We start from the raw sequence: 25,003 nt of genomic DNA, 5'->3' as shown, positions 1-25,003 counted from the left end.
TAATTATGTCTATTGCAATAAAATGTTCTTCTGTAAGTTTTAGGGATTTCAAAGGTCTGTGAGCTACATTGCTGGTAGCTGCCATTTTGACTCCAGGCATGATAGTTTCCCTAAGAAATTCCAAACAGCATTAAAAAATATTTTATTTATTTTGAAAATATTATCGATGCGTATTTGCAAAAAATAGAAAAATATCTCCGCATTATTGTCTGGAAGAAGAGGTACATTCTTATTGTATCTAATTAGCCAATCAGCTCATTTGTGTACAAAGGTTTTATTTCGAAGGGGAAGAGTTGTCTTAGATCATCTCTGGCACCTACTAAGTCGTATGTAACTACGGTAACCCAGTGAGACCAAATTCAGCGTTTCTCACATTGTTTGCTATTTCCCGCCACCTAGCGGCCGCTACCTGTCCTAACTGCGGCAAATCTGCGTTAAGCACAGTGCGGAATGTGGCTTTGCCCTTGCATCAAACACCGTGCTTGGACACATATCTTATAAAACAGATCAACTTTTATGAATTAAAGGGTAGTGCTGTGTGTGTGGTGGGGTGTGTCTGAAAGGGGGACTCGCCGTAAACAAAACAACAAAAAAAATAATAAAAATCAATCGGATGGCCGGTGACGTATCCGCCGCTCCGCCGTCCGCTCTGGAGGTTGTCAGCTTCATCGGCAAAACGGTCGGCGCAGGCGCGGCACTGACAGCTGCTGTCTACTTACTCCGCAAAGTCTGCTTAATAATGGCCTGGAAATCAGGAGGAGCCAGCCACGCAGAGCTCGTCAACAACCTCCGCAGTGAGTCTGCATGTTTTTCTAAAAAAAGCGGCGGCAGCGACGCTTTTGCAGGTGCGTCGCCTGTAAATGGTTTAGTTTGGACGTTTAAGGTTAGCACAGAAGCTGGCTGGTTGCTAAGCTATGTGGTATGTTGTTGTTGACCTAGCAGCAACTCTCTCCACCCCTTTCCCAATTCACGCAAGGTAAAGATGCATCCCTTGCTGCGTTTGCAAATAACCAAGCCAACTCTTAACACTCAAATGACCTCTCCTTTGTTTGCAGTCAAGGGATTTTTGTGCAGCTAGAGCTTTTCGGCGAAGGTAGCTTAGCCTGCTAGCTCTATGTGCGTCATTTGGGACGCTGAAAGCCAAACGGCAGCGGCCCTGCCCACATCCACTAACGGCTGCCCGTGTGTCGTCCACTTTCACGCTGAATTGCAGTGACAGCTATGCATGCAAAAGCTCAGTTCGTATCGGTGGGTGAGTGAAAATGGCAGCTTGCTGTGTCACAGCTGCGGTGGGAGCAGTGACTCAGTGCTACTACGATCGATCCCATCAATCCCACATGGTTCAATCATGCTGTCATGAGGTAGCGCGAAACTTAGTCACTGACAGCTCTGCGCAGGCATGTTTCCCACATGCATTTCTGTAGACCAGAGAGTCCACTTCTGGTATAAGGTTATCTCCCAGGGCTATTTATAAGCTTTGCAGCTCAGCATATCATTACAAGCTTTAAGCTTTTGGCCGAAAGCTCTGTGGTTTGGGCCTTGCAGGGGAAATGTGCTTCACAAAGGAACAGTAAACCAGGGGTTTTCTGACTCCAAACAGTCGTTCTGGGGTTGTTTAATACAAGTTTGTGCATGTTTCTTTTATTTGGTTATTAGTAGCAATATCGTTGAAAAATATTTTTTTAATCACGACCCTGGTAACTTTCCTTTGATGGATGGCCAAAACGTCTTTGGGTTTTTATTTGTAATATGCAGGGAAAAAACGGTAAACACGACTACAACAAAACTGATAACAGGAAAGGGGGAAGCAATTATACCAAGTGTGCAAAACGCGCAGAAGTGCTAAAGTAGCAGCTGAGATATGGTCAGTTTAGAGTGTAGATGAGACAGAAAAAGAGAAAAACCCATGAAACATCAACAAAATAAATAATATAATAGGTACAACAACATTAAAGCAGATAAAATAATAAAACAATTACAAAATAGATTAAATAATGAAGTAAATATTTAAAAAAAGGCCCTGGTTAGATCATAAAATAGAAATAAATCTAGAAAAAGGAACAGACTAATCAGTGAATACAAATAAACTCATGCAGTGCTTAAAAAAAAAAAAAAAATCAGCAGAATTGCACCCCTCCCAATCTGTGACCCTGATAAGGATAAGCCAAAGAGGATGGAAAATATTAGTTAAAACAAATGAAGTAAATAACATTAATGTCTATAAAGCATTCTCAGTGAAAAAGCCAGACAGAAAAGGACAATTTGAAGTTTTGAACACTTCCAGCTCCTCTTGTGTCAGTGTTATAAACTAAAAAAAATTTAGGCATGAGCAAATCAAATCCTAGTTAAAGAGACCGAAGCCGGTGCCAACATTTCTGAATCTGTAGGAACACCCCTGACATATTTCTGGGTTCATAAATGAGTCCACACAGCTTTCCATTACTCCATTATCTTTGCTGCAACAATGAAACCATTGTTTTATATATAAAAACACAAACAAACAATAAAATAAAATAAAAACTCAAATGAAAACTGACAAATTCATGAAAGGAAAACCTTTTCACGATTAAAACTACGCCCAATTAAAGGTTCATACTTGGGGGGGAAAAAACCCCTACAACCTTTTAAGTAATTTTCTTTTCTTGAACTTTCATTTATTTGTTTTCAGTTGAATTAATTAATGTGAATTAAACTAAAAACGCCACAGGCTGCTGGGCAGTGGATTTGGGCTTTTATGGATGGAAACAAAGGACATAATTACTGCGGAACAGAAGAAGACGCGGTGATTCGTTTATTGCAATTGTCTTGTTTTAATAAGCTTTGGAAGCCAAAATTCTCATTAACATTAAATTTTGCTTACATGCCGAGCTCTAGCTGGACCTTTTCAAGCCTTAACCTCTGCAAAACCAAGCTTGTTGTCAAGAAAAACACCCAAATATTTGTAGCTCGACACCTTGATAAGTGTTGGTGGTGTGACTGTTGACCTTTTCGTAAAAAAATCATGTCTTTTCACTTTTGAAATGATCCAGCTCCTTACCTTCAAGAAGCCTGATGATAACTGAGTCATCAGCTAATTTTTTGTTTCTATAACTGCTGCAGGACTCATTATTGTACATGATGATAAGTTTCATTATTAACAAAAACTTGCACCTGGTGATATTAATATGGCTTTAGTCCATATTAATGGTGTTATGAATTTAACTGGGAACACTTACTGGAAATAGAAGCATAAAAAGCAACAACATATAAAAAGAGTCAGGATTACCTTACCTAACCAAAGTCTATGTACTTGCTTGTTATTTTGGGGTGTTTGCTGAAAAGAAAATGTTCCTTTTAATGATAATTACATCAAATTAACTGAATTAGCCTTAGCATTAAAACCCTTTTTTTAGTGAATCTGTACAAAAAATACATTTTGTATTAGTCTGGTGCAAACTGAAGTCAGCTCAGTGTAAAGTTTTACCTGTGTGGTCATTACTCGCTCCACTTAACTGGACACTGACCCATTTAGACACATGAATGGCTTGAAGTTAACCTGAGTTTGCATAAGCTGCATTTAAGCAGGTCACACGCAGGACGCATGCTAATTCCTGAGTTCTTCATTGTCTCTGTCCTCCTGGTCAGCGCTCAGGACCGGTCAGAAGGTTATTGGTTTGATGCTGAATGACTCATTCATCTTTAAAGTTCAGCAACTAGTCCTGTGCTCTAGGAAATGTGAAGCATGCCTCTAAGTTGTTCACCTTGTGGGTTTCAATTTTAGAAACAGTGTGAAGTTGGAGTGTTTGCTTGGTGAATAATTAAGGATGGGAGGATCGTGGCTTGAAATGAGCCATTAGATATTAGTTGTAGATGTTCGCCTGGCAGCTTGTTTCTGTGTAATGTATCCTAAAGTGGCTCATGGATCAGAGGGTGAGGGGAGTTGGTGATGACAGCAGAGCCGGCTGTCGTTGGCTTTTTCCTGCCTCTGGCACTCACTGCTAAAGGATCCCGTTAGGAGGGATTATTGTGAAGACGCTTCTTCACGAAGCTTTTTTGTTTGTTTCTTTGGTGGCCTGTCTGTAAGCTTTGGTGTTTCTCTGCTGCACACATACTGGTCAGCACATATGGGTCACAGCCTGTGTTTAGGCTGCAATTTCTGCATTTTCTTCTTTGACAGTAGTCAAAAAAAATGCTTACTTTGATTTTCTTTGCTTTTTTTTTCTTTGGTTTGCAACTTCATCGTCATCATGCACATTCTCATCTTCCTTCATCTTATCTTCCCCGAGAAGAAATGCTCAGTGTGTCATAGGAACTCTCCTTTCAGCTCAAGCTTATTGCAGCATAATTAAGGATTGGTTCAGGCTCCTCTGATCCAGCCCTAACTCTGTTTTGTCAAAAAGGAAAGCTTTAAGTCCAACCTTAAAAGTAAAGAAGGGTGTCTGTCTCTTGAAGCCAAACTGGGAGCTCATATTGGAAGGCTCTGCCTCCCATTCTACTTTCAGAAACCAATGAAGGGGCCAATGAAGACAAGCTGATATGGGAGAAACATGACCTGTCTTTCTGGTCCTGGTTGGCTCTCATGTAACATGGTGTATACTTTACCCCACTTCTTTCTTAAAAACAAGATCCAAGTTGAATTTTACTTAAATTTCACTTAAATTAGTTGAATTTTACTGAAAAATTTTCATAACCAGGGATGGAGATGGAGGGACCTGATTCGCTCAGGCAACACCTAAAAGGAGCAGCTGAAAGCATAAGAAAACATCATCTTACTTTTGCCTTGCAATTGTCACCTGGTTGTACAAACCCCAATGCAGAGGCTTTGGGTCCCACAGTGCGACAACCACAGTTTTCCCTGCTCTGACGTCTGTTTATAGCTAAACGGACGCAGTTGAGCTGAGCCTTCACGTTGCACATTTCATCATGTAAACATTAATTTCTGCCTTAAAACACCAAATTAGAAAAATTTTCCCACGATGGCTCCAAACATCCAGACATGTGTGAGTGATCTTGGTGTTGACCAAAATAATTGTAATTTTGCCAGTAATCCTGATTTATTTCTTTACTTTTTTCTCCTGATCATCTTTGGTATATTTTTTGAAAAACACGATCATACATGCCTAATGGGTTGATAAAGCGTGTTTGTCTTCCATATAAACAAGGGTTTTGGCCTTCCCTCAAATTAAAATCACCAGACTGATAAGAATAATTGCTTAATTCACTTAAGCATGAAGCATGTGTTTATGCATCTTAATGGTCAGAAATAACAGAAAATACTCGTATTTCCCTGGAGTAAGGCAACACAGATGTTTTGCTTTAACTTTGTGTGGACTGCTTGTACTTAGATGTGTAGTCACCCCCTTGAAACTTTGTTCTGAGCCAGGAAGAATAATAAATACCTGATAAATTACTATACTTTACTGCAGTGATGCAAAAATATGAAAATCCAGTACTTTGTTAGAGCAGTCCTGTTCATGATTTGGAAAAATGAGGCTATGTACTAGTAAAAGTAGTTTATTGTTGTGAATTTGCTGTCTCATATCTCTATATTGTGTCCTCCTTCATTCTTTTTGTCTGTCTGATTCTGCTGCAGGATTATGTAATTAATATATATATATATATATATATATACCGTGTTCTTTTTGCCTCCTCAGAAAATGGCATTATTAAATCTGACAAGGTCTACGAAGTCATGCTTGTCACAGACCGAGCACATTTCTCTAGGCTTCACCCTTACATGGACTCGCCGCAGTCAATAGGTACGTCTGCTTGTGTACTCGCTCGCGCATCGCCGCACGGAGATCTAAGATTCAAACTAACCAAACCTACTTCCTGTCTTTTAACCAAAAGGCTATCAAGCGACCATCAGCGCCCCACACATGGTAGGACTTTAAAGACTTTCAGACATTTCTGCTCCCTGTGAATCACAGCTTTGAATGGTTTTGTTGTTGTTATTGTGAAGCTTGGTCCCATTCAGTCATTCCTAATCATCTATTTTTAGTAGATAACAGTAGCAGTTAACCAAATCCTCACAGTTTTGTGCATTTGTGCTCATTGTTGGCATGTTTCAGTCGAGTAATAGAAGCTTAAAGTGGATCCGTTATGTTTTTCCTTATTTGCTGCTGTTGATGGCACGGGAGATGCCCATTAAACATGCCCAGGGTTTTCTTTTGTTTGTTTGTTTTTATTCTACTTTTTGTTCTGGATGATGTCACAGAGAACGATGTTTCCCAGATGTTAGCTTTTTATTGAGGTTTTTGTTCATTTATTTTTATTGTTATTTATTTTTTTGCAGAACTAATCATTTACACCTGTAGTTCCCAGGAAGGTCGCGTGAAACTTTATGGCGTCTGTGGCAGTAAATCATGGCAGCAGCCTCTTATAGCCCTTTTCTATTAGTATCATCTCGACTTGGGAGAGGAGCTAAAACGGCTTGTTTCAGACAGAAGGAATCGTACAAAGCTACAAGAATAATAAATATAGAGCTGAGGATGAGCAGGATAGGTCCACTTTAAGCATGAAAAACTGAAACAAGCCTCACAGATGGCCTGCGCTGGGATTACCGTGTGTTAGCCTGTGCTGTGTGAGTGATGGGTTGAAATGCTATTGTCTCGTTTTGCCTCCCCAGCACGCCTATGCCCTGGAGCTTCTACATGACCAGTTGTATGAGGGAGCAAAGGCTCTGGACGTCGGCTCCGGCAGTGGGATCCTGTCGGTTTGCTTCGCACGAATGGTGAGCCACACACGCGACGGGTAAACACAAACGACTTCTCTTTGGTGGCATTGTTGATTAATTGAGCTGATTGATCCACTAATATGTCAACCAATCGATGAAAATCAATCAGATTGACTGCGTTGAACATTGTGAACGTCGTGATTGAACTGAGCGCGCCCCCCACACTCTCTTCATCCCTCTGCGCTTTACAGGTAGGTCCTAAAGGGAAAGTTATAGGAATCGATCACATCAAAGAGCTGGTAGATGATTCTATAAACAACGTGAAGAAAGATGACCCCAGTTTGATAACATCGGGCCGAGTCAAGCTAATAGGTAAGACATCGCGGATGAAAGCTTTATATCTTTGTTTTTTCAGCAGACGTTTGTGGGTTTTGAGGAAGGGCTGCTGCTTCCTTGATCCGACCGAACAGCAGACAGTTTAATGTTCCCCGGTGGAGAAAAAGGCAGCAGTCAGTAAACAGCGTGCAGCTCTAAATAATTGAGCAGTGAGGACTTTTACCTCCTCTGAAGGGGGGTTCAAGAGCAGTTCAGTGAGGGGATTAATAAGAGCAGTGATGCTTATTTTTTCATTTCTCTGTTTCGTCTTCCATTTCGTAAATCACTTTTTACTGTATGTGATTACAGGTGGTTGTCGGTTTTATTAATAGCAGTGCCTTTGTTGATTTATGTTTTCTTGGTCGCATTCTTTATCAGTTCTCTTTTGGATTCCTAATCGGTTTTCTGTGGTTAGGCCTCTGCAGGTTTTCACCATCAGCGCAGCTGTTTTGCTTTTACTCGGTCTGAAGAAATGGCATGCACATGATTCAGGTTTGCAGAAGCTGCTCTGCCATGAGTCTGATTTCATTGTTTTATGTTGCACAACTGTTGCCAGTTGCCAGCAGCGACTAGTGGAGTCTGATAGATGGGCAGCCTGGATTTCAGACCTTATTCTGAAATCTTTCTGTATTTAGTCTGTTAATAACGGCACATACGGGTAAAACAAAATACTCGCAACTGGGAGATAAAAAGAAGCAGACCAAAAAAAGATTTGTCTGCTGATTGATTAGGTAAAACACAACTAATGATATTTAATGGCAAAGTAAAATTAGAGACACCCTTTGAGTCTATAAATGTAAATAAACAAAAGCAATCTGTGATATGAAAGTAACTCCCAGCCCTAAAATACTGAAATATACTAATATTGAGATGCAGTTTTATCAGCATTACTCGGCTATTTCTGGCTTCACAGATCAGGTAAATTGTTATAAATGTCAGATGCAGCATTGGCCAAGTAATGTGTCTCGTCCCACCCTGTGGGGACATCCATCAGTGTTTTCAGTGCGACAGCTTGTGACTGACGTTCTGCTGCTGTTTCAGTGGGAGACGGGCGATTGGGCTACACTGAGGAGGCGCCGTATGATGCCATCCACGTTGGCGCAGCTGCACCCACCGTTCCCCAAGCTGTGAGTGTCTCTGAATTCTGCTGAGCACATTGTTACCCTTTACTTTACAACAAAGGCTGGATACCTAAACTGTAAACCTGCTTCATATTTAATTTAGTGTGTTTTTATATCTGATCCAGTATGACTGTATCTAAATAGAATCCCTGGAATGTATTTTTAAAGCTGACTTGCTGTCCACTGCTGACTCTCCCTTCTGCCTCCCTCAGCTTCTGGACCAGTTGAAGCCCGGCGGGCGGCTGATTCTGCCCGTAGGTCCGGCGGGGGGAAATCAGATGCTGGAGCAATATGACAAGATGGAGGATGGCAGCACCAAAATGAAGCCCTTGATGGGGGTGATTTATGTGCCTTTAACAGACAAAGACAAGCAGTGGTCCAGGTGGAAGTGACTTCCTTGTCCCTCTCCTTCCCCCTCTCTCCTTCTCACAGTGGCAAAGGTGAAATGGTGTGGCTTGGAGCAAGGCAATGGATCACAAGGGGCTGCATTTTGCTGCTTGTTGACATTTTTTTGCTTCTTCCATACCATACCAACTAGCTGCACGTTTCCTTCATCTTCTTTTAACCCCCGTAGCTCTAAATTGGTCTCAATAAAAGCTGCCTGATTAATGCACTCTGCTCTGTTTCAAACATGAGGGAATGAGCTGAAATCACAGCAGGTTGAAGGCACATGATTGGTTTCAGGAGCATGACTGCTTTGCCAATTTGGAAGCTTATTACCCAACTTCAACTCAACTACTTTATCTGATAATCTTTGAAAGATGAAAACAACTTTTCTAATGACGTTTTATCTTAACATGTTGCATGCGGTCTTCTCTTTTAACTCTGTTTGCATGACAGCAAGATTTCTGCTTGTTTTTCTTGCACCTTGCCTCAATTTTTGTGTGTTCTAATATTTAAAATGTGTTTCTCACAGGGATGAACTTTGAAGAGGAACGCAGTCCATAATCCACCTTTTAAGTTTGAACCTGGAGAAAACTTGGAATGGGTCGGACAGCCCTTGACATTTTGTTCAAAGCATAACAAACGTGCTCTTTTTTTGTTTGTTTGTTTGTTTGTTTAATTCTAACAACGGACTAGAGTTCCACATTTGATGACGGCCCCGAGGGGCTGCGAGGAAAGACTGCTTGACGCTCTGCACAGAAATATCGGAGAGAGATTTATTGTTTTTGTTTTCCAGGTCTGCATCCTTTTTGGTTTGTGTTCGTTTTAACCGCTGGATTTTTAGTTTTTTCTTTGTTTTTTCTTTTTGTGGTTTCACCATTTGATTTGCAGTCAAACATTTTTCACAGCATTACATTTCAGCAGCATCAAAGCTGAATGCAGGAGGAACCCCGGACAACCAAGACGAAGAACGCCTGAGCCTGTTAGATAAATCACCTAGCTACAGTCTGTGTGTGTGTGGATCATAAAAACTGTAGACTTCTCTGCTAAAGTATCAGCTTTCTTCCCGTGGCATCAGTGTTAAGAACACAAACACACACATAAATTAACACACAAAGCCTGATGTAAACCCCCACCACACACACACACACACACATCCTGTTTTCATGTGCAGCACGTAAAATAAGTATCGGATCGTACCGAACATACTCCGAAGGGAGCAGAGCACTAATGACACCGACACATATGCACGCACATACAGGCTGTGCTTTCCACTTTGATGTGTTGCTTTCTGCCGCTGGTTTCCATTAACAATTTGTGCAGGCTCCTCTGGTGACTGACACTAAATGGGGAAAGTCACTGCTTTGCCAAAATAAACTCCAACAATATAAAGCAAATGAATGTCTGTTTTCTTGATGAAAAAAAAAAATCATGAAATTAAAAAAAAAAGCACATTTTATTTTGGGTGATCTGAGTGATGGATTATATTTGGCTTTCACAGTTGCTGGAATGGCATAAAAATAAAGAGATGCTTATGTTTTTGTCTGCCTTTTGTTATTGAATCTGTTTTGTACAAGTCTTATTTGCACTTGCTAGACACAGTGTTAGGTACACCTTACTAATCCTGGGTTTTCCTTCAGAGATAACTTAATTCTTTGGATTCAACGAGGTGCTGGAAACACTAATCAAAGATTTTAAACTGATAGCATCGCACGGTCACGCATCCATGGTGTGAATCACCTGTTTCACCACATATCAAAGGTGTTCTATTGGATTAGGAACTGGTGACTATTGAGGACATGCAAATCATGTTCAAGAAACCAGTTTGAGATGATTTGTGACACGGTGTGTTATTCTGCTTGAAGGAGGTGGTTCAAAGGGATGAAGATGATCACAACCCATATTCGGGTATGCTGTGGTGTTTGAATAGAAGAACCTTAATAGAAGAAAACATCTTCAACAACATTACGCCACCACCAGCAGCCTGAAGCTTTGATACGAGGCAGGATAGAGCCATGCTTTCATTCAAATGTGACGGCAGTAATCAAGACTCATCACATCTATTCAATACGATTTATTCATAGAGCGCCAAATCACAACAACAGTTGCCTCAAGGCACTTTATATTGTAAGGTAGACCCTACAATATTACATAAAGCACTGGTGAGCATCAGGTATGCTTTTAGAGTATTCTATTGACTAATTGTGATGAGTCTCTGCCAACTGTAGCATCAGTTTTCTGTTCTTAGCTGACAGTAGTGGCACCCAGAATGGTCTGCTGATATAGTCCATTTGCTTCAATGTGTGATTCAGAGATACCGGGGGTGTAATGAGTGGTTATTGGAGTTGCTATTGCCTTCTTTTCAGGTCAAAGCAGTCTGGCCATTCTCTGATATCACAATGCATTTCTACCCAGAGAATTGCTGCTCACTGGATAGTTTGTTTTTCAGACCATTCTCTAAACCCTAGAGATGGTGGTTTGGGGAAACTCCCAGATCAGCAGTTCCTGAAATACTTGGATGAGCCCATCAGTCACCAGCAAACGTGCTACATTCAAAGTCACTTTAATGGCCTTTCTTCCCCGTTGTGATGCTCAGTTTGAACCTCAGAAGTGTTGTCCTGACCACATCAAAATTCCTAAATCCACTGAGTTGCTTGCAGTGATTGGCTGATTTGCAATAAGGAGCAGCTGAACAGGTGTACCTAATAACGGAGCAGATGAGTGAGTAAGTTGGTACTAAATCTAGAATCAGTTCCATGTACAGCCACAATAGAAGACACAAAATGGCTGGGCATACCTCGATAGAAAAAAAAGATTAACAGATTCAGCCTTCAAGTTCTCTTCTCCATCAACAGTCGAGTCACTATACTTGTTGAAATATATGCTGATTCTCTAAAAGAACCAAGGTGGAACTGGCTCGGCACACCATCAGTAAAAAAGACAGGGCTGTGATAGAAATCCAGTTTTCTTCACGCCAAACCCTACACTGCGACAAAGTAATGAAAAGTTGGTTGTAAAGCAAAATGATTTTAAACGATTTTTTCTTGACACGATGGACTAAATGTTTGATTATCAAAATTCCAGAAATACAAGAGGGAGAGACGAATCTCTACAGATATGATGATCATCTCTAAATAAAATCGTTTTGGCAAATCCTGTTGTTAACATATATAACCCCGGTACTTTTTAATTATATAATAAACTTTAATATGTTACATGAAAGACAGCACTTTGGGGGAATACATTTATCAAAATAAATATATATATAGATATATGGAATACACTCCAATTATGTTGCCTTATTAGAGAAAAATACGCAACAAAATCATACAGGACTAGAAATTCACCAAAAGACTTTGCTATAGTTTTATATGATTCTGGCAAACTTTAAAGGAAACATATCATAATTTCCAGCCGCATAATATAACATTTTTGACTTAGCAAGAGTAGCTTCATATGATTCATAGTTCAAAATAATGCTTATTATTTTTATTTGGCATACTTGGCTTTAAAACAGACTATGCTTAAATTCAGGGGACTAAAGGTCAGCAGAAAAGCTCATGAGCAAAGCTTCGAGTGTTTAATTTTTCATTAAAAAAATAATGTTCATTAAACTTCACACTTTACCAAACTCACTCACACCCCACCTACTGTGACTCTATGCTCTACAGTCTGAGAAACACTGCTTTATTTTTCTGTTTATGCAAATATTTTATTACAGGCTGTGTTGAATATTTTGGCTGCCTGACCTTTGGGGACAAATTAAGTACACTCTGTTTTTCTGAATAGCTACAGGCCATAAACAGAAGGTTTGACAGGTGGGTTGGGTTTCTGTCCTCAGACCCATGAATGTCCGTGTGGCTGATGTGACCAAATTTGGAATATCTGCTCTCACTGACATCCTAAAGAACCAGCAGGAAGAAAAAAGGACCTGAAACAGCATTTAACAGAGTCTGAAGCCTTCTCGCTCACATATGCTGACCACATGATTAGACTCTGATTATGTTTGACATGAACATCCACCATTGCAAAAGTGTGTATATGTGTTTATGTACATGAAAAAAATCAGGTCCTATAGGACTGTAACAGGCACTCGATGCTTTTTGTGTCTGCCGTACGGCAATTTAATGGGATTAAAACACACAGCAAAAATATGGCACATTAAAGTCGCACAGAGGCAGAAATAGCGCATGTTTTGTGCAGTAAAATGAACATGTTTGTCTCAAAGTAACCAGTGTTTAATTAATCAGTTGTAATAGATAAGACAAGTGTCTATTTTAGTATCTGTATCAGAAGTAAAGGAGAAACGCTGATATTCCATCAGTGATTTTCTTAGGACATAAGTATGAATTCACAAGCATCTCAGTATGTTCGCTGAATCTATCAGCAGCTGATATACAGTGCCAGTCAGAGGGGATCGGTGTGGAGGCGTTCAGCAACGTTCACGGCAGCAGAGCTTTGGATCTTTCTAACAGGAAACGAGGATAAATTAAGAGACATCGAAGAAATGCAGAGTGCAAATTCAGAACGTCCTGGATCGGGCTCTGATGGTTCTTTTCTCGGGTCTCTGATTGGCTACAGGTACATGCCATTAATGAGGTAATCTGACTCCTCTGTAGTGAGGGGACGCGCTTTCTTCAGTTTGTGGCGGACGAGCCTGAGACGACAGCTGATCATGAGCAGCAGCAGGGCAGTGATGATTAGGCCAAGTGCCAGAGGAAGGATGGCACCTGGAGAAAGAAATGCGCCCCATTCAGAAAAGGTCATCGGATAGAGAGGGAAGAGCCACAAAAAGCAGACAGAAGCTCTGGGTCTCACCTGACTCTGGGACTGGGTGTCCTCCCATGACTGGAAATGGTTTGGAGATGGGGGCGTCACTCACTGCTTGGCTCTGGGTGGCTTTAGGGGAAGCTTAAAAAATAAAACCGCTTAGATGAGAAAACGGCTGACTCACAACACTGAATTATTGACATGTGTTTGATTCTTTGGATGAATATACCTATCTCAGTCTGCTTGGTGACTGGAGGAGCCACACTGGCAGGTCTGAAAGCTGGACCTAAAAGGTGTTCGTACATAATAAAGTCAATCTTACTACAAAATAAATCAATCAAAATGAATGTAAGGTGGGCTCTCACTTTTTTGTATGCATTCACTGACACAGTCCAACTCCTGGAGGAAGTTGTTGTGGTTTCCCTGGCAGCCTCCATACAGGAAGTGTTTGCACTCTCCCACATTTTGGTCGTAGTACCACCGTGGGAAGGTGCCTTTACAGGGTCCCACAACTGGAGCAGCAGCACATGGGTCTAAAGGAACAAGACACGGCCTTTATATTTAACACATTTAAATGATTCTTGCACAGCAATGACACCTGTTCAGAGACAGTAGTAAAAAAGCAATATCCTCTTTAGTGGCCAGCATGGGGAGACTCCTCCGGCTGGCAGAAGACTTCCAGTTGTGTAGAAGTCAGTGGTAACAGTCCTATGTGCCCTTGATCTGTGACCTCAGTAAACAATTTTATGGGCTCAGTCACCAGCTTCAGATCATAATGAATACAACAAAATGAGTTTATTTTGGAATGTATGCTAATTATTAGAGACAGGAAGGCTAACAGTAGTGTCCTCAGTTTCACTGTGCTGATCCCTCATTTGTCACATCGAGTTGAAAAAAATCAACAGCTCAAAGTTGAACACTCAGGTCGAGGCAGGAAGATGAAGTACATATTTAATACAGCCTTTCGTAGCTGGTGTTACAATTTTAATATCAAACTCTTCAACATTTGTCCTACAAATGGATTCAGGTAAATTGATTTTAGCATTGAATAATCAATATTAAATACTATTATGTAATAAAGAGATACTGTTACAGTATTAAACATACTGCCATATTAATAGAATGGCACACCACTCGAATAACCCTGACTTTACATCTTTGGGTGAATTCGGAAACAGCGAAAATGACTGTATCTGACTATTTTCAGTGTATTTTCTACTTAAACAACTTAATACTGACATATTAATAATTAAGCATAGAGGGGCACCACTACTGTTCACTGAGCCTCATCAGAAATGGTCTCAGTGCTAAGGTGGCTGTGAAGAAGCCATTCTTAAGGAAGGGAAACAGGGAGAAAAGGCTGATGTATCCCATATTACACAGAAACTGGGATAAAAGTCAGTGGCAACATTTCTGATGGAGTGATAAATCCAAAATGAAAGTATTTAGATTCAGTCTTTTTACTGCCAATTCAATAAAAGCGTAGCTTGACAGAAAAACACACAATGGAACACCATCAGTTATGACTTGGTCTTCACAGTGCCCGGACCTCAACATCATTGAAGCAGCGTGGGATTATCTTGACAGAGAACAGAACAAAAGAGGGTCAACATCCAAAAAACAGCTTTGGATGTCCTTCATGAAGCTTAGAGAACTACTCCTGAAGACTATTTACAGAAATTACAATAAAGTTTATCTAAGGGAGTTTGAGCTGTGTAGAAGAATAAAGGTACGAACTCTGTTTTGCTTTATATACTGTATTTCCATGTGTGCATGCATTTCTTGTTTTTCTAGCAAAAGATAAAGAAATGAAGGGTGACCAAAAGACTGCTGTTGACAATCTGCAGCTTTTCTATGTTTGATATCGGACATCAAACAAGCTTGGCTGTAGGACTGTTGCTTGGACTTTGTGTCTAAATAAAGAGATAAAGTGATACGGACATCTAAGATTACTTCGAGCCCTTCTACCAGCGACTTAAGATATCATCCAATGTCATCATCCACCTTGAGTGCAAAGGTCAAAGCCCTCTACACAACAGTGGATTAACTATTTTTCCTTTTGACTTTGAGCACTAAACAATGAGGTATCATCTTAGTTTCCTAAGAACTTGGACGTGCATTTGTCAAATGAAGAAAAGACTCCTGAGAATCCACCTTGAGCACAAAATATCTATAGTAAAACAGCAGTGTGGTCAGTGACATTCAGGGATCGGATGGCAGAGCGGACAGAGGAGCTTTGTTCCAGCACTCAGAGTGGATGCAGGCAAAGAGCTGCTTTCCCAGGGACCGCAGAGTGGCCCTGTGGCTTTGCCAGCATTTTGAGCTCCGTGCCATGACTCAGTGGCTGCCTACAGGCTCCATCTGCTTCAGTACCCAGACACACCAAACCCTCTTGGTCTCTTCACAAAGGGGATTCTGCACCAATGACACAAATTCCTGTATCCTACATTTTCATATTCTTCTGTTTCTCCTTTCCTAAACAGACTGCAATGAAGAAATGCTCCAAAGTGTGACTAAAGTGCTTTAAACACAGTTAACATCACCATTTTATATTAATTGCCTAAATCTGTCTAATAATGCGATAGCTGAGTACACTGTAGACATGGGCTTTCATCTATAAAGGTTTTGGCTGCACACTGTCTCAGTCGTGGCGTTGCCTCGTTGGAGGCTGGGACTACGCCATAAAACGACCTCTGTGATAACACATGCCAACCTATTTCTTCAGAAAATAGGTTGTACTTTATATTTCCTCCAAAATAAGCTTTATAGTCCATATGCTTTTTATTTCAGTGTCTAGCCCTGGACAACAAAGGTTGCCTTCCTTTCTGCTGTCCATGCTGCTAAGAATAGCTTCTTTATTTTGCTAAAAAAAAAAAAAGCTTCATTATTGTAAAAATAGAAAGAAAAGAAATAACTATTAGTATTTTGTTGACCCTGCTTGCTTTACAGGTGAACTAATAACTTCAGCATCACTTTTAAGAACAGGCTAGCAGTTGGCCAATCAAACTTGGCTTACATACTGTTTTACTGGAGCCAGACCGCTGGCTGTGACAAACGACTGGCTCTAGTTTTAGTGCAGACGTCCAGCCCAACCAGTATTAATGCTAAATATTCCTGAAACTCTTAACTAATTACTAACATGAACTCTGTACAGATGTTGTGTTAACAGTTGATTAATTTTTGCTTTAATGGAATTTCTTATGTTGGACTTGCGGCACCATCTTGTGGTTTACAGTGGTTAACATGATGGAGCGAACCCTGTCCCTATTTCAACTTCACTTTATATCTCTGCATCTTGTACAAAGGCTCCTTTTAAATAAGTGTTTTTCCAAGTACCTTGGAGCATGAACACCACCAGAGACGTTATAGGAGAGAGCCAAGGCACTCAAAGAACCCCGAATAGAAATTTATGGGAGAACTACGGCCTTCCTTGAGAGCCAATCAACAGGCAGTCTGGTGATTTATGAGCCAATTGAATTGTACTGAGGCATGTCCGCAAAAGACTTTCACAGTATGTTAACCGTGTGCTGGCAGGCATATCTGAACGTCATAGTAAAGATGTAGGAAAGCATCCTTATCATTGGTCTGGTGGGGTGAACCAAGATGTCGATCATGTTGGCACTGTGGACTGAGCCATCAATCAAGCCACACTCCTGTGAAACTTTGAGTTGGTGCTGCCGAAGTACAAGTTGTGGGAGAAAACATCTTTTTAAACCTCACTTTAATTTAAGTGCTTTTAAAAAAATCTTATCTGAGTAGTGATTCTATATTTGCTGCTTTTATATCCCCGAGAACATTAAAATGACAATTTTAAGATGCCTTCAGAGTGGTTTTACATGCTTTTACAAGGACTTTGACCTCTCTACCTTGACTGACTGAAGCTTCCTGCTCACTGGCACTTTGAGAAGGAGCCGCCTTGCTTGTGTCTTGCGGTGTGATGGTCTTTCTGGCTCCAGTCGGGAGCATGGAGTCGTCTTCAGCTTTCTTTGTCTGAGCGACAGGCCGCTGAGGGCTGGGCAGGTCCACAGCGTGGGTCACTGACTTTCGGCTGCCATCGACTAGAAAAAAACAAAAGAAGCCATCGCTTAAGGGAAGGTATGTTTATGGATTTTTGCTAGCATTTATATTGATGAAATGACTCAAATAATTTCAGCCTTACAAAAGACTTCTATTATCCACTCATCACATAAATATAATAACAGCTATTTTACTCACTGGTTGTAAATTTGATCTTTTAAGACAGCTGTACATTAGCATAACACATACTTTTTACAGGTTAATTGACCAACGGCTGTCTTTTTAGTCATGCTGGCTTCAGCTGAAACCTGAGTGAGTTCGGGCTTGTTCAGAAGCACACTGCCATATAAGAAAGTGTCGTTCTTGATTTATAAGAGAAAAGAGTTTTGTACTGAAATTAATTAATTTTATCTAGTATGCATAATCATTAAAAACTTTAATAGAAATGAAAATTGGATTCGTCTTCCAGCTCCAACAAAGTGAGTACTAGGTGTTTCCTACAGTTTGGGCAGAAGTCTTCGTCTGAGCGGTCTGGACAGTGCTGCTTCCCATCGCAGGCATAGGTGATGTCAATACAGCAACCGTCATCACACTTAAATTGGTAGTTTGAGCAGTGACCGGTACATACTGTGGGCACAGATAAGAATACAGTAACTACACATCTTCTCTCTTAAATGGTAAAGGAATATGTCACAAGTCACGCACCCTTTAGCGGTAATCAGTGCAGCACAAAGGAAGTTGCAGAACATAGATGGAAGTTTTGGTGATTCATTACCTTCTGCTTGGTGTTTTGGAGCCAGTACGGTGACAGAGATGTTATCGGAGCTCTTCTGTCCCGCCGTGTCAGTGACTGTCATCTGAAACGTGTAGACTCCTTCCTGGAGGCCACTGATCTTCAGCAAACCTGGATGTGTTGACTTTAGAGCACAAACAAAAAATACATCTCTGAAGCAATCAACTTCTAGACTTTTGTTTTGCCAAATTAAAAAAACACCTAGTGAGGACTTCTGTAAAACCGCACTGGGTTTTAAACATGTAGCAGTATATGCATCATGGATCATACATCCATCCTACTTACTTCTCTGACAGACTGGCTCAGCTCCACTGGCACAAGAACAGATACAGGAAATGTTCCATACCACATGCAATCAATCCTAGCAATGCACCACATCTGTGTAGCAGAGAAAATCTACTCTCTCATGCTAACGCTTTATTTTATCTTTGCACAATCACAACACTTACAGTCATACTGACGCCATCTGATCTTTACTATGCTGTTTATATTACATGTTTTTTTTGGCTTCCTACATGTTTTTAGCATTTTGCATTTTTGAATTGGACATATTTTTTGTTGTTAGATCTTACAACATTACATATTAAATGTAATTATTTCACTTTATTGAATTTATTTTTATTTGATTTTGACAAAATTTATTTTCTACTTTTCTACTTTAAGCTAATAAGGTCTACGTAAGGTCTATCTATTATCTTATCAATAAAAATCTGTACCAGGGCAGGATATACAATACATATACATAGTAATAAGTGTTGTGTTGTTTCTCCTTAGCCTTGATGATTTTGGTTTTGTGTGTTATTTTTAGCTGCAGAGTTTTGTATCTGACATCATTTGATATTTCTGTACTATTGTTATTTTTATGCCATTGTGCTGCAGTCAGAATCACTCCCCCCCCCCCCCCCCCCCCAAGCATTAAAAGCAAAATTAGCAGAGCAGAGTAACCTATAAAATGCTGAGACTGGACATCTTCTGACAGCATCACCCACTAGTTTATCTTCCAATTGTTTCATTTTCCCCATACCTGGGTTCTTAGATTTCATATTAGATTATACTGCAGAGATTTTTAGACCAAATAATATTTTCCATAACTTGGCCCATGAGTTTTATATTATATTACATTATATTATATTACTGTTGCCATACATAATTTTTAAGAGTTGTGCAACCTGCTATGAACAGAGAGTTGCTCTGTAATGAGCACTGTGTCAACATGGTTCTGTACTTTCCTGCCAATTGTTTTCATTGGGAGCTATTTTCTGTTAAAGGTAGAAAATACAGAAAATTAGTGGTTTTAATATTTACATAAGAACAGGAAAAGCTGTGCAGGGTGTTTAAAATCTCTTTAATGTTATAACCACAGGACAGTGTCTTGTATTGCTGCTTACCTAAGGGCAGTTTAGAAATAATAAGCTCTTTATTTGTGTTGATCTCTGCACACAAGCCACTCTGTTGACTTAACTAATGAAAATACCCAAACGCATTTAGCTTTCTGGGTATTCATATTGCAAATGAAAACATCAGAGACACCTGAAGGAGAGAACAATAGAGATGTATATATGTGGCTCTTTAGTCTAATCCTTTGTCACCGCCATAGTTAGAGGCTTTCATCTACACCTGTATAGACTGTATTGACTAAGGCACATGCTGACCTTCATATTGATGGCTGTGTCTCCTTTAATCAGACTCCACTCATAGCGGCGGATCCCGTGGTCGTCCACGCTGTCACGGCCATCCAGCACAGCCCAATCTGTGGGCAGCTGGATAACCACATCCTGTCCAGCGTCACTGCGAGGAGGCTCATCCACGTCTGCAACATCAAGCACAGGTAGATGGAAAGTGTCCTCTACATGCCTCTTTATTTACTCTCTTCATCCAATTTTCACATTAAATCATGTTTGATTCTATCGCAGGCTAAAACATGATTAGATATTTTTTGTTTTTTATTCACATATATCCTTTTAATTCCATTGCTCACGCCCAAAGCCCCTCACAAAAACATCTGCTTCTATTCTCAGGAGGGCAAGGCTACAAACCTATGAGGCAAATCATTAATCCTCTCTACTGCATTATCTGGATAAGAAGCAGGTGCTAAAGGCTGGTTCTGCTGTTAAAGTCAGTTTCTGTCAGCTGTTACAAAGCTGACAGAAAAGTTTTTATCCTGTTTTAACAGCAGGGTTTCCTGGTGGGATTAAATAAAAAAATACAGTAAAGTGACAGAAAATTACCCAAATAAGGTTTTTGCCACAAACCTGAGGAAAATTAATAAATTACTTTTGGTATCTTAGCTTATAACACCTCATATAGAAGATTACAAAAGCCCATCCAATATGATCATCGGTGATCTAATTATAACATCATAATTCAAGAAATAATTGCTGTCATAACAGGAAAAACATCCTAATGAATAATAACTTTTTCAGCAACCATTAGCAAACATGCTATTTTCTATTGCTCCATCAATTTTACTTAAACATACATGAAGGCATGGACATCCTATCATTTTCTAAATAACCTATCAGTTATAAAACAGTTCTTAACCCAGTAACTAACACTGCGTGTGTCTGCAGGGTCTCCCACCTGCATCATCCTCATCAGGAGCTTCTTCTCCGGGCCTCCGGGCTGAGTCGCTAGATGAAACAGGGAGGTGTCCCTGCGTTGTGTTGGGAGTCCGGCTGTATGTCGTGAAGCCTTTCTGAGCCGAGAAGGCGCACACATTCTTACTCCTGTAGGTGCAGTTAAACAGGTAGCAGCGGAGACTGTCCCCGGGCTGCCTTTGGTCCTCGTGAAGCACCGCAACTGTGCAGTGAGGCTGGGAGCAGCAGGCGTGCACACAGTCCTTCCTGGTGTACACCCTGTCCGGGGCCAGCAGGAAGGTGGCTCCTTGCTCGATGGAGTCCTTGGCCCGGATGATGCGATCCCCCGCGGCACTGAAGTCGCCCACGCAGGAGTCCATCACTTCACCTGTCCTGTAGGTCTGGTCCTGCTGCAGCTGTTTGCGGAATTCCTCCAAGAGCTCCTCCACCCCGGATATTTTGGATTTCAAGTCCGATATAGGCGAAGATCGAGCGTCGATGCTGCCAAAGGTGAGCAGCAGCAGCAGCCCTACACAGGCGAGCAGCAGCCGGGGATGCTGAAGCAGAGCCATGTTGTTGATCACACAGTCAGACGGCGTCTCCCTCTGCCTCCGGCTGGCCTCCCGCTCATGAAACTCCTTCCCGGCACAGACGGCCTTCCTACATTAAATATATCCCTGTTAATATCGTTTAACGCCACTGCTAGGCTGAACAACCAGCTGTAACCGTAGAGCCGCGGAGCTTACAGTTCGTCCTTCGACTGTGCTGGAAATCTGCTGTTGTCATGGTGAGGGGGAGTCGGCGATGGCTGCTGACGTCACGGGTATGAATAAACAGGACGAAAAGCAGCTCACCTGTTAACTGCTCTCATCCACCGGCGGGGGCTGTTTGAGTCAGTGTCGTATATTTTTAATTAATCTATCATGTTAAAATAGTTTTAAAATCTAAAAATCTTTTAAAATCTTAACTAATGATGATTTGAATAAAATAAAAGACATAAAATATAAATAAATTCAACAAATACATGGAAATAAGACTTCCCATCTCTCCTAAACATTGATTAAATCTTTACTATCCCATACTGCAATACCTGCATTTATTTATTTTATATTTTTGCTCATTAAAATTTTAATTGAATTATGAATGTAACTGTTAGATTTTATATTTTCATGAGTTTTTCCTTTGTTGAATTATCAAGTGCTACTAGACTCTCCCTGATATTATTAATAGTGAGTGATAGTAAGTGTAGCCTTGTTATGGATTGTTGGAAATAGTATTTGTATTCTGTACTTAGTCTGTGGGGGGGGGGGGGGGGGGGGGGGATCACACAAGATTTAAGGCCAACTTCAAATTATACCTGTTAACTTTTTAAATATCTTTAATTCTACAGTCTGGTGTTTATTTGCTTTCCTATATTTGCATATCTGTGTATAAACCTAGTTTAATAGGCAGTGCTTGGTAGCAATGTCCCCTTCAAAACTGTTTATTAACATATTACGATGACTACTTTGTACCTTATTGCATAATATTAGATAATTTAATCCAAACCAATGCATTGTGCAATAGAGTTTTGGTATTTTAACTGTTCCTAAAATGAGATCCAAGTGTGCTCCTCAGGGTGCTACTAAGATAAGATAAGATAACCTTTATTAGTCCCACACATGGGAAATTTGTTTTGTCACAGCAGGAAGTGGACAGTGCAAAAGTTATGAGGCAAAAATTTGAATACAATAAGAATAAATACAGTACACAACTGTACAGAATAGAATAAAATAAAATACTATATACAGTAGAATAAAATAAAATAAATATACAATAAGATAAAAACAGAATACAAATACAAATACTATATACAACTGAGTAAAAATACAACGATGACAGAAAGGATTATTGCACTTAGTATTATTGCATATGTATGGATGTGTGTGCTTGATCAGTTAAAGTCTTTATTATGGAGTCTGACAGCAGTGGGGAGGAAAGACCTGCGAAATCTCTCCGTCCCACACCGTGGGTGCCGCAGTCTCCCACTGAAGGAGCTGCTCAGTGCTGTCACAGTCTGCTGCATGGAGTGGGAGATGTTGTCCATCAGGGATGACAGCTTAGCCGCCGTTCTCCTGTCACTCACCACCTCCACTGGGTCCAGAGGGCATCCTAGAACAGAGCTGGCCCTTCGGATCACCCTGTTCAGTCTCTTCCTGTCCCCAGCAGAGATGCTGCCGCCCCAGCAGACCACGCCATAAAAGATAGCAGAAGCCACAACAGAGTCATAGAATTTCTTCAGGAGTGGGCCCTCCACTCCAAACGACCTGAGTCTCCGCAGCAGGTACAGCCTGCTCTGCCCTTTCCTGTAGAGGGCGTCTGAGTTATGAGTCCAGTCCAGTCTATTGTTCAGATGAACACCAAGGTACCTGTAGCTGTCCACAGCCTCAATGTCCATACCTTGGATGTTCAGTGGTTACTAGTTACTGTGTTGCTGTTATTTGGAACAAGCTGCCGAAATAGCATTGAAAGAGTTTTATTCTCACAGTCTTACAGTTAACGATGCTCTCCGAGTGTGTGTTAAGTTTTGTTTTCATTTCATTCAAGCTAACAGTAGCCATTGTCGGGCTACAGTTTATTTCTTTTGTTAATCTTTTAATAACATTGAGTTAACATGTAATAAACTATTCTATAAAGATAAAATTGACACTGGCATACGAAGGCCATAAAAACATGCAAAGCTTTGAAAATGATCTCTGTAACATATTAAGTAGTGGAGTAAACATACAATAATGGTGAAATGTAAGGTAAACACAATACGGAAATAAGCAGAGAAATACAGGGAGTAATAATACTAATAATAATAATGGATTGGATTTATACAGCGCTTTTCATGGATCCATGGATTCTGTCCGTGTTTTGATCTGTTCACCATCAACATTGCGTGCAGCAGCAACCACAGCCTCCCAGACACTGTTCAGAGAGGTGTACTGTTTTCCCTCCTTGTAAATCTCACATTTGATGATGGACCACAGGTTCTCAATGGGGTTCAGATCAGGTGAACAAGGTGGCCATGTCATTAGTTTTTCTTCTTTTATACCCTTTCTTGCCAGCCACGCTGTGGAGTACTTGGACGCGTGTGATGGGGCATTGTCCTGCATGAAAATCATGTTTTTCTTGAAGGATGCAGACTTCTTCCTGTACCATTGCTTGAAGAAGGTGTCTTCCAGAAACTGGCAGTAGGACTGGGAGTTGAGCTTGACTCCCAGTCCTACTGCCCGAAAAGGCCCCACAAGCTCATCTTTGATGATACCAGCCCAAACCAGTACTCCACCTCCACCTTGCTGGCGTCTGAGTCGGACTGGAGCTCTCTGCCCTTTACCAATCCAGCCACGGGCCCATCCATCTGGCCCATCAAGACTCACTCTCATTTCATCAGTCCATAAAACCTTAGAAAAACCAGTCTTGAGATATTTCTTGGCCCAGTCTTGACGTTTCAGCTTGTGTGTCTTGTTCAGTGGTGGTCGTCTTTCAGCCTTTCTTACCTTGGCCATGTCTCTGAGTATTGCACACCTTGTGCTTTTGGGCACTCCAGTGATGTTGCAGCTCTGAAATATGGCCAAACTGGTGGCAAGTGGCATCTTGGCAGCTGCACGCTTGACTTTTCTCAGTTCATGGGCAGTTATTTTGCACCTTGGTTTTTCCACACGCTTCTTGCGACCCTGTTGACTATTTTGAATGAAACGCTTGATTGTTCGATGATCACGCTTCAGAAGCTTTGCAATTTTGAGACTGCTGCATCCCTCTGCAAGATATCTCACTATTTTTGACTTTTCTGAGCCTGTCAAGTCCTTCTTTTGACCCATTTTGCCAAAGGAAAGGACGTTGCCTAATAATTATGCACACCTGATATAGGGTGTTGATGTCATTAGACCACACCCCTTCTCATTACAGAGATGCACATCACCTAATATGCTTAATTGGTAGTAGGCTTTCAAACCTATACAGCTTGGAGTAAGACAACATGCATGAAGAGGATGATGTGGACAAAATACTCATTTGCCTAATAATTCTGCACTCCCTGTATATGATTCATATAGTAAGTCCTAACTTTTTATTGTTAACATTTTGTTTTTCTAAATGAGCGACCTTTCCTCTAGATGATAAGTGCAGAAATTACTCTTTTGGAACAGAGGCAGTGCCTTTTTTATTCATTTTGAAAAAAACAAAACAGTTATTTGTGTTTAATTTACTATGGAGAACAACTTTCATTATCAGCCCCCTGCTCCCACATTTAGAGTGAATTGTTGAAGAACACTTCTAACACAGTTCC

At 40.7% G+C, this 25,003-nt stretch overlaps 2 protein-coding genes across 5 annotated transcripts; one reads left to right on the top strand and one right to left on the bottom strand.

Moving 5' to 3' along the window:
• Positions 1-616: 616 nt before the first annotated feature.
• Positions 617-10,076, top strand: pcmt (protein-L-isoaspartate (D-aspartate) O-methyltransferase). 4 transcript variants are annotated; one of them, XM_004550595.5, is made up of 8 exons: positions 617-845; positions 5,634-5,738; positions 5,830-5,861; positions 6,608-6,712; positions 6,907-7,027; positions 8,072-8,157; positions 8,364-8,591; positions 9,068-10,076. In XM_004550595.5, exons 1-7 carry the CDS (start codon positions 740-742, stop codon positions 8,541-8,543), a joined length of 735 nt encoding a protein of 244 aa, XP_004550652.2. In that variant the 5' UTR covers positions 617-739; the 3' UTR covers positions 8,544-8,591; positions 9,068-10,076. The 4 variants fall into 4 exon arrangements, with proteins under 4 accessions (XP_004550652.2, XP_004550651.2, XP_012774485.2 ...); XM_004550594.5 differs by having other exon boundaries at positions 620-845; positions 8,364-8,533; XM_012919031.5 differs by having other exon boundaries at positions 627-794.
• Positions 10,077-11,718: 1,642 nt separating this feature from the next.
• lrp11 (low density lipoprotein receptor-related protein 11) lies at positions 11,719-21,479 on the bottom strand. The gene is made up of 9 exons (XM_024805155.2): positions 20,696-21,479; positions 19,768-19,925; positions 18,098-18,239; positions 17,824-17,949; positions 17,172-17,363; positions 13,671-13,838; positions 13,535-13,591; positions 13,354-13,446; positions 11,719-13,265 (listed from the first exon to the last, which is right to left on the bottom strand). The coding sequence occupies exons 1-9, from the start codon at positions 21,261-21,263 to the stop codon at positions 13,111-13,113; spliced, it is 1,659 nt and encodes a 552-aa protein (XP_024660923.1). The 5' UTR covers positions 21,264-21,479; the 3' UTR covers positions 11,719-13,110.
• Between the last annotated feature and the right edge of the window lie 3,524 nt (positions 21,480-25,003).

This window comes from Maylandia zebra, linkage group LG15 (genome assembly GCF_041146795.1).
Source record: "Maylandia zebra isolate NMK-2024a linkage group LG15, Mzebra_GT3a, whole genome shotgun sequence".
NCBI classification, from domain to species: domain Eukaryota; kingdom Metazoa; phylum Chordata; class Actinopteri; order Cichliformes; family Cichlidae; genus Maylandia; species Maylandia zebra.
The sequence above is the reverse complement of the archived record's forward strand: the minus strand, read 5'-3'. Positions and strand labels throughout refer to the sequence as shown.

Coding starts and splice junctions, on each gene's coding strand:
- pcmt (XM_004550594.5), top strand. CDS start 740: ATGGCCTGGAAATCAGGAGGAGCCAGCCACGCAGAGCTCGTCAACAAC. Junction 846..5,633: donor CGGCAGCGACGCTTTTGCAG/GTGCGTCGCCTG, acceptor TTGCCTCCTCAG/AAAATGGCATTATTAAATCT. Junction 6,713..6,906: donor CGGTTTGCTTCGCACGAATG/GTGAGCCACACA, acceptor TGCGCTTTACAG/GTAGGTCCTAAAGGGAAAGT.
- lrp11 (XM_024805155.2), bottom strand. CDS start 21,263: ATGGCTCTGCTTCAGCATCCCCGGCTGCTGCTCGCCTGTGTAGGGCTG. Junction 17,950..18,097: donor TCCAAAACACCAAGCAGAAG/GTAATGAATCAC, acceptor CTGTGCCCACAG/TATGTACCGGTCACTGCTCA. Junction 13,266..13,353: donor ACACCCAGTCCCAGAGTCAG/GTGAGACCCAGA, acceptor TTCTTTCTCCAG/GTGCCATCCTTCCTCTGGCA.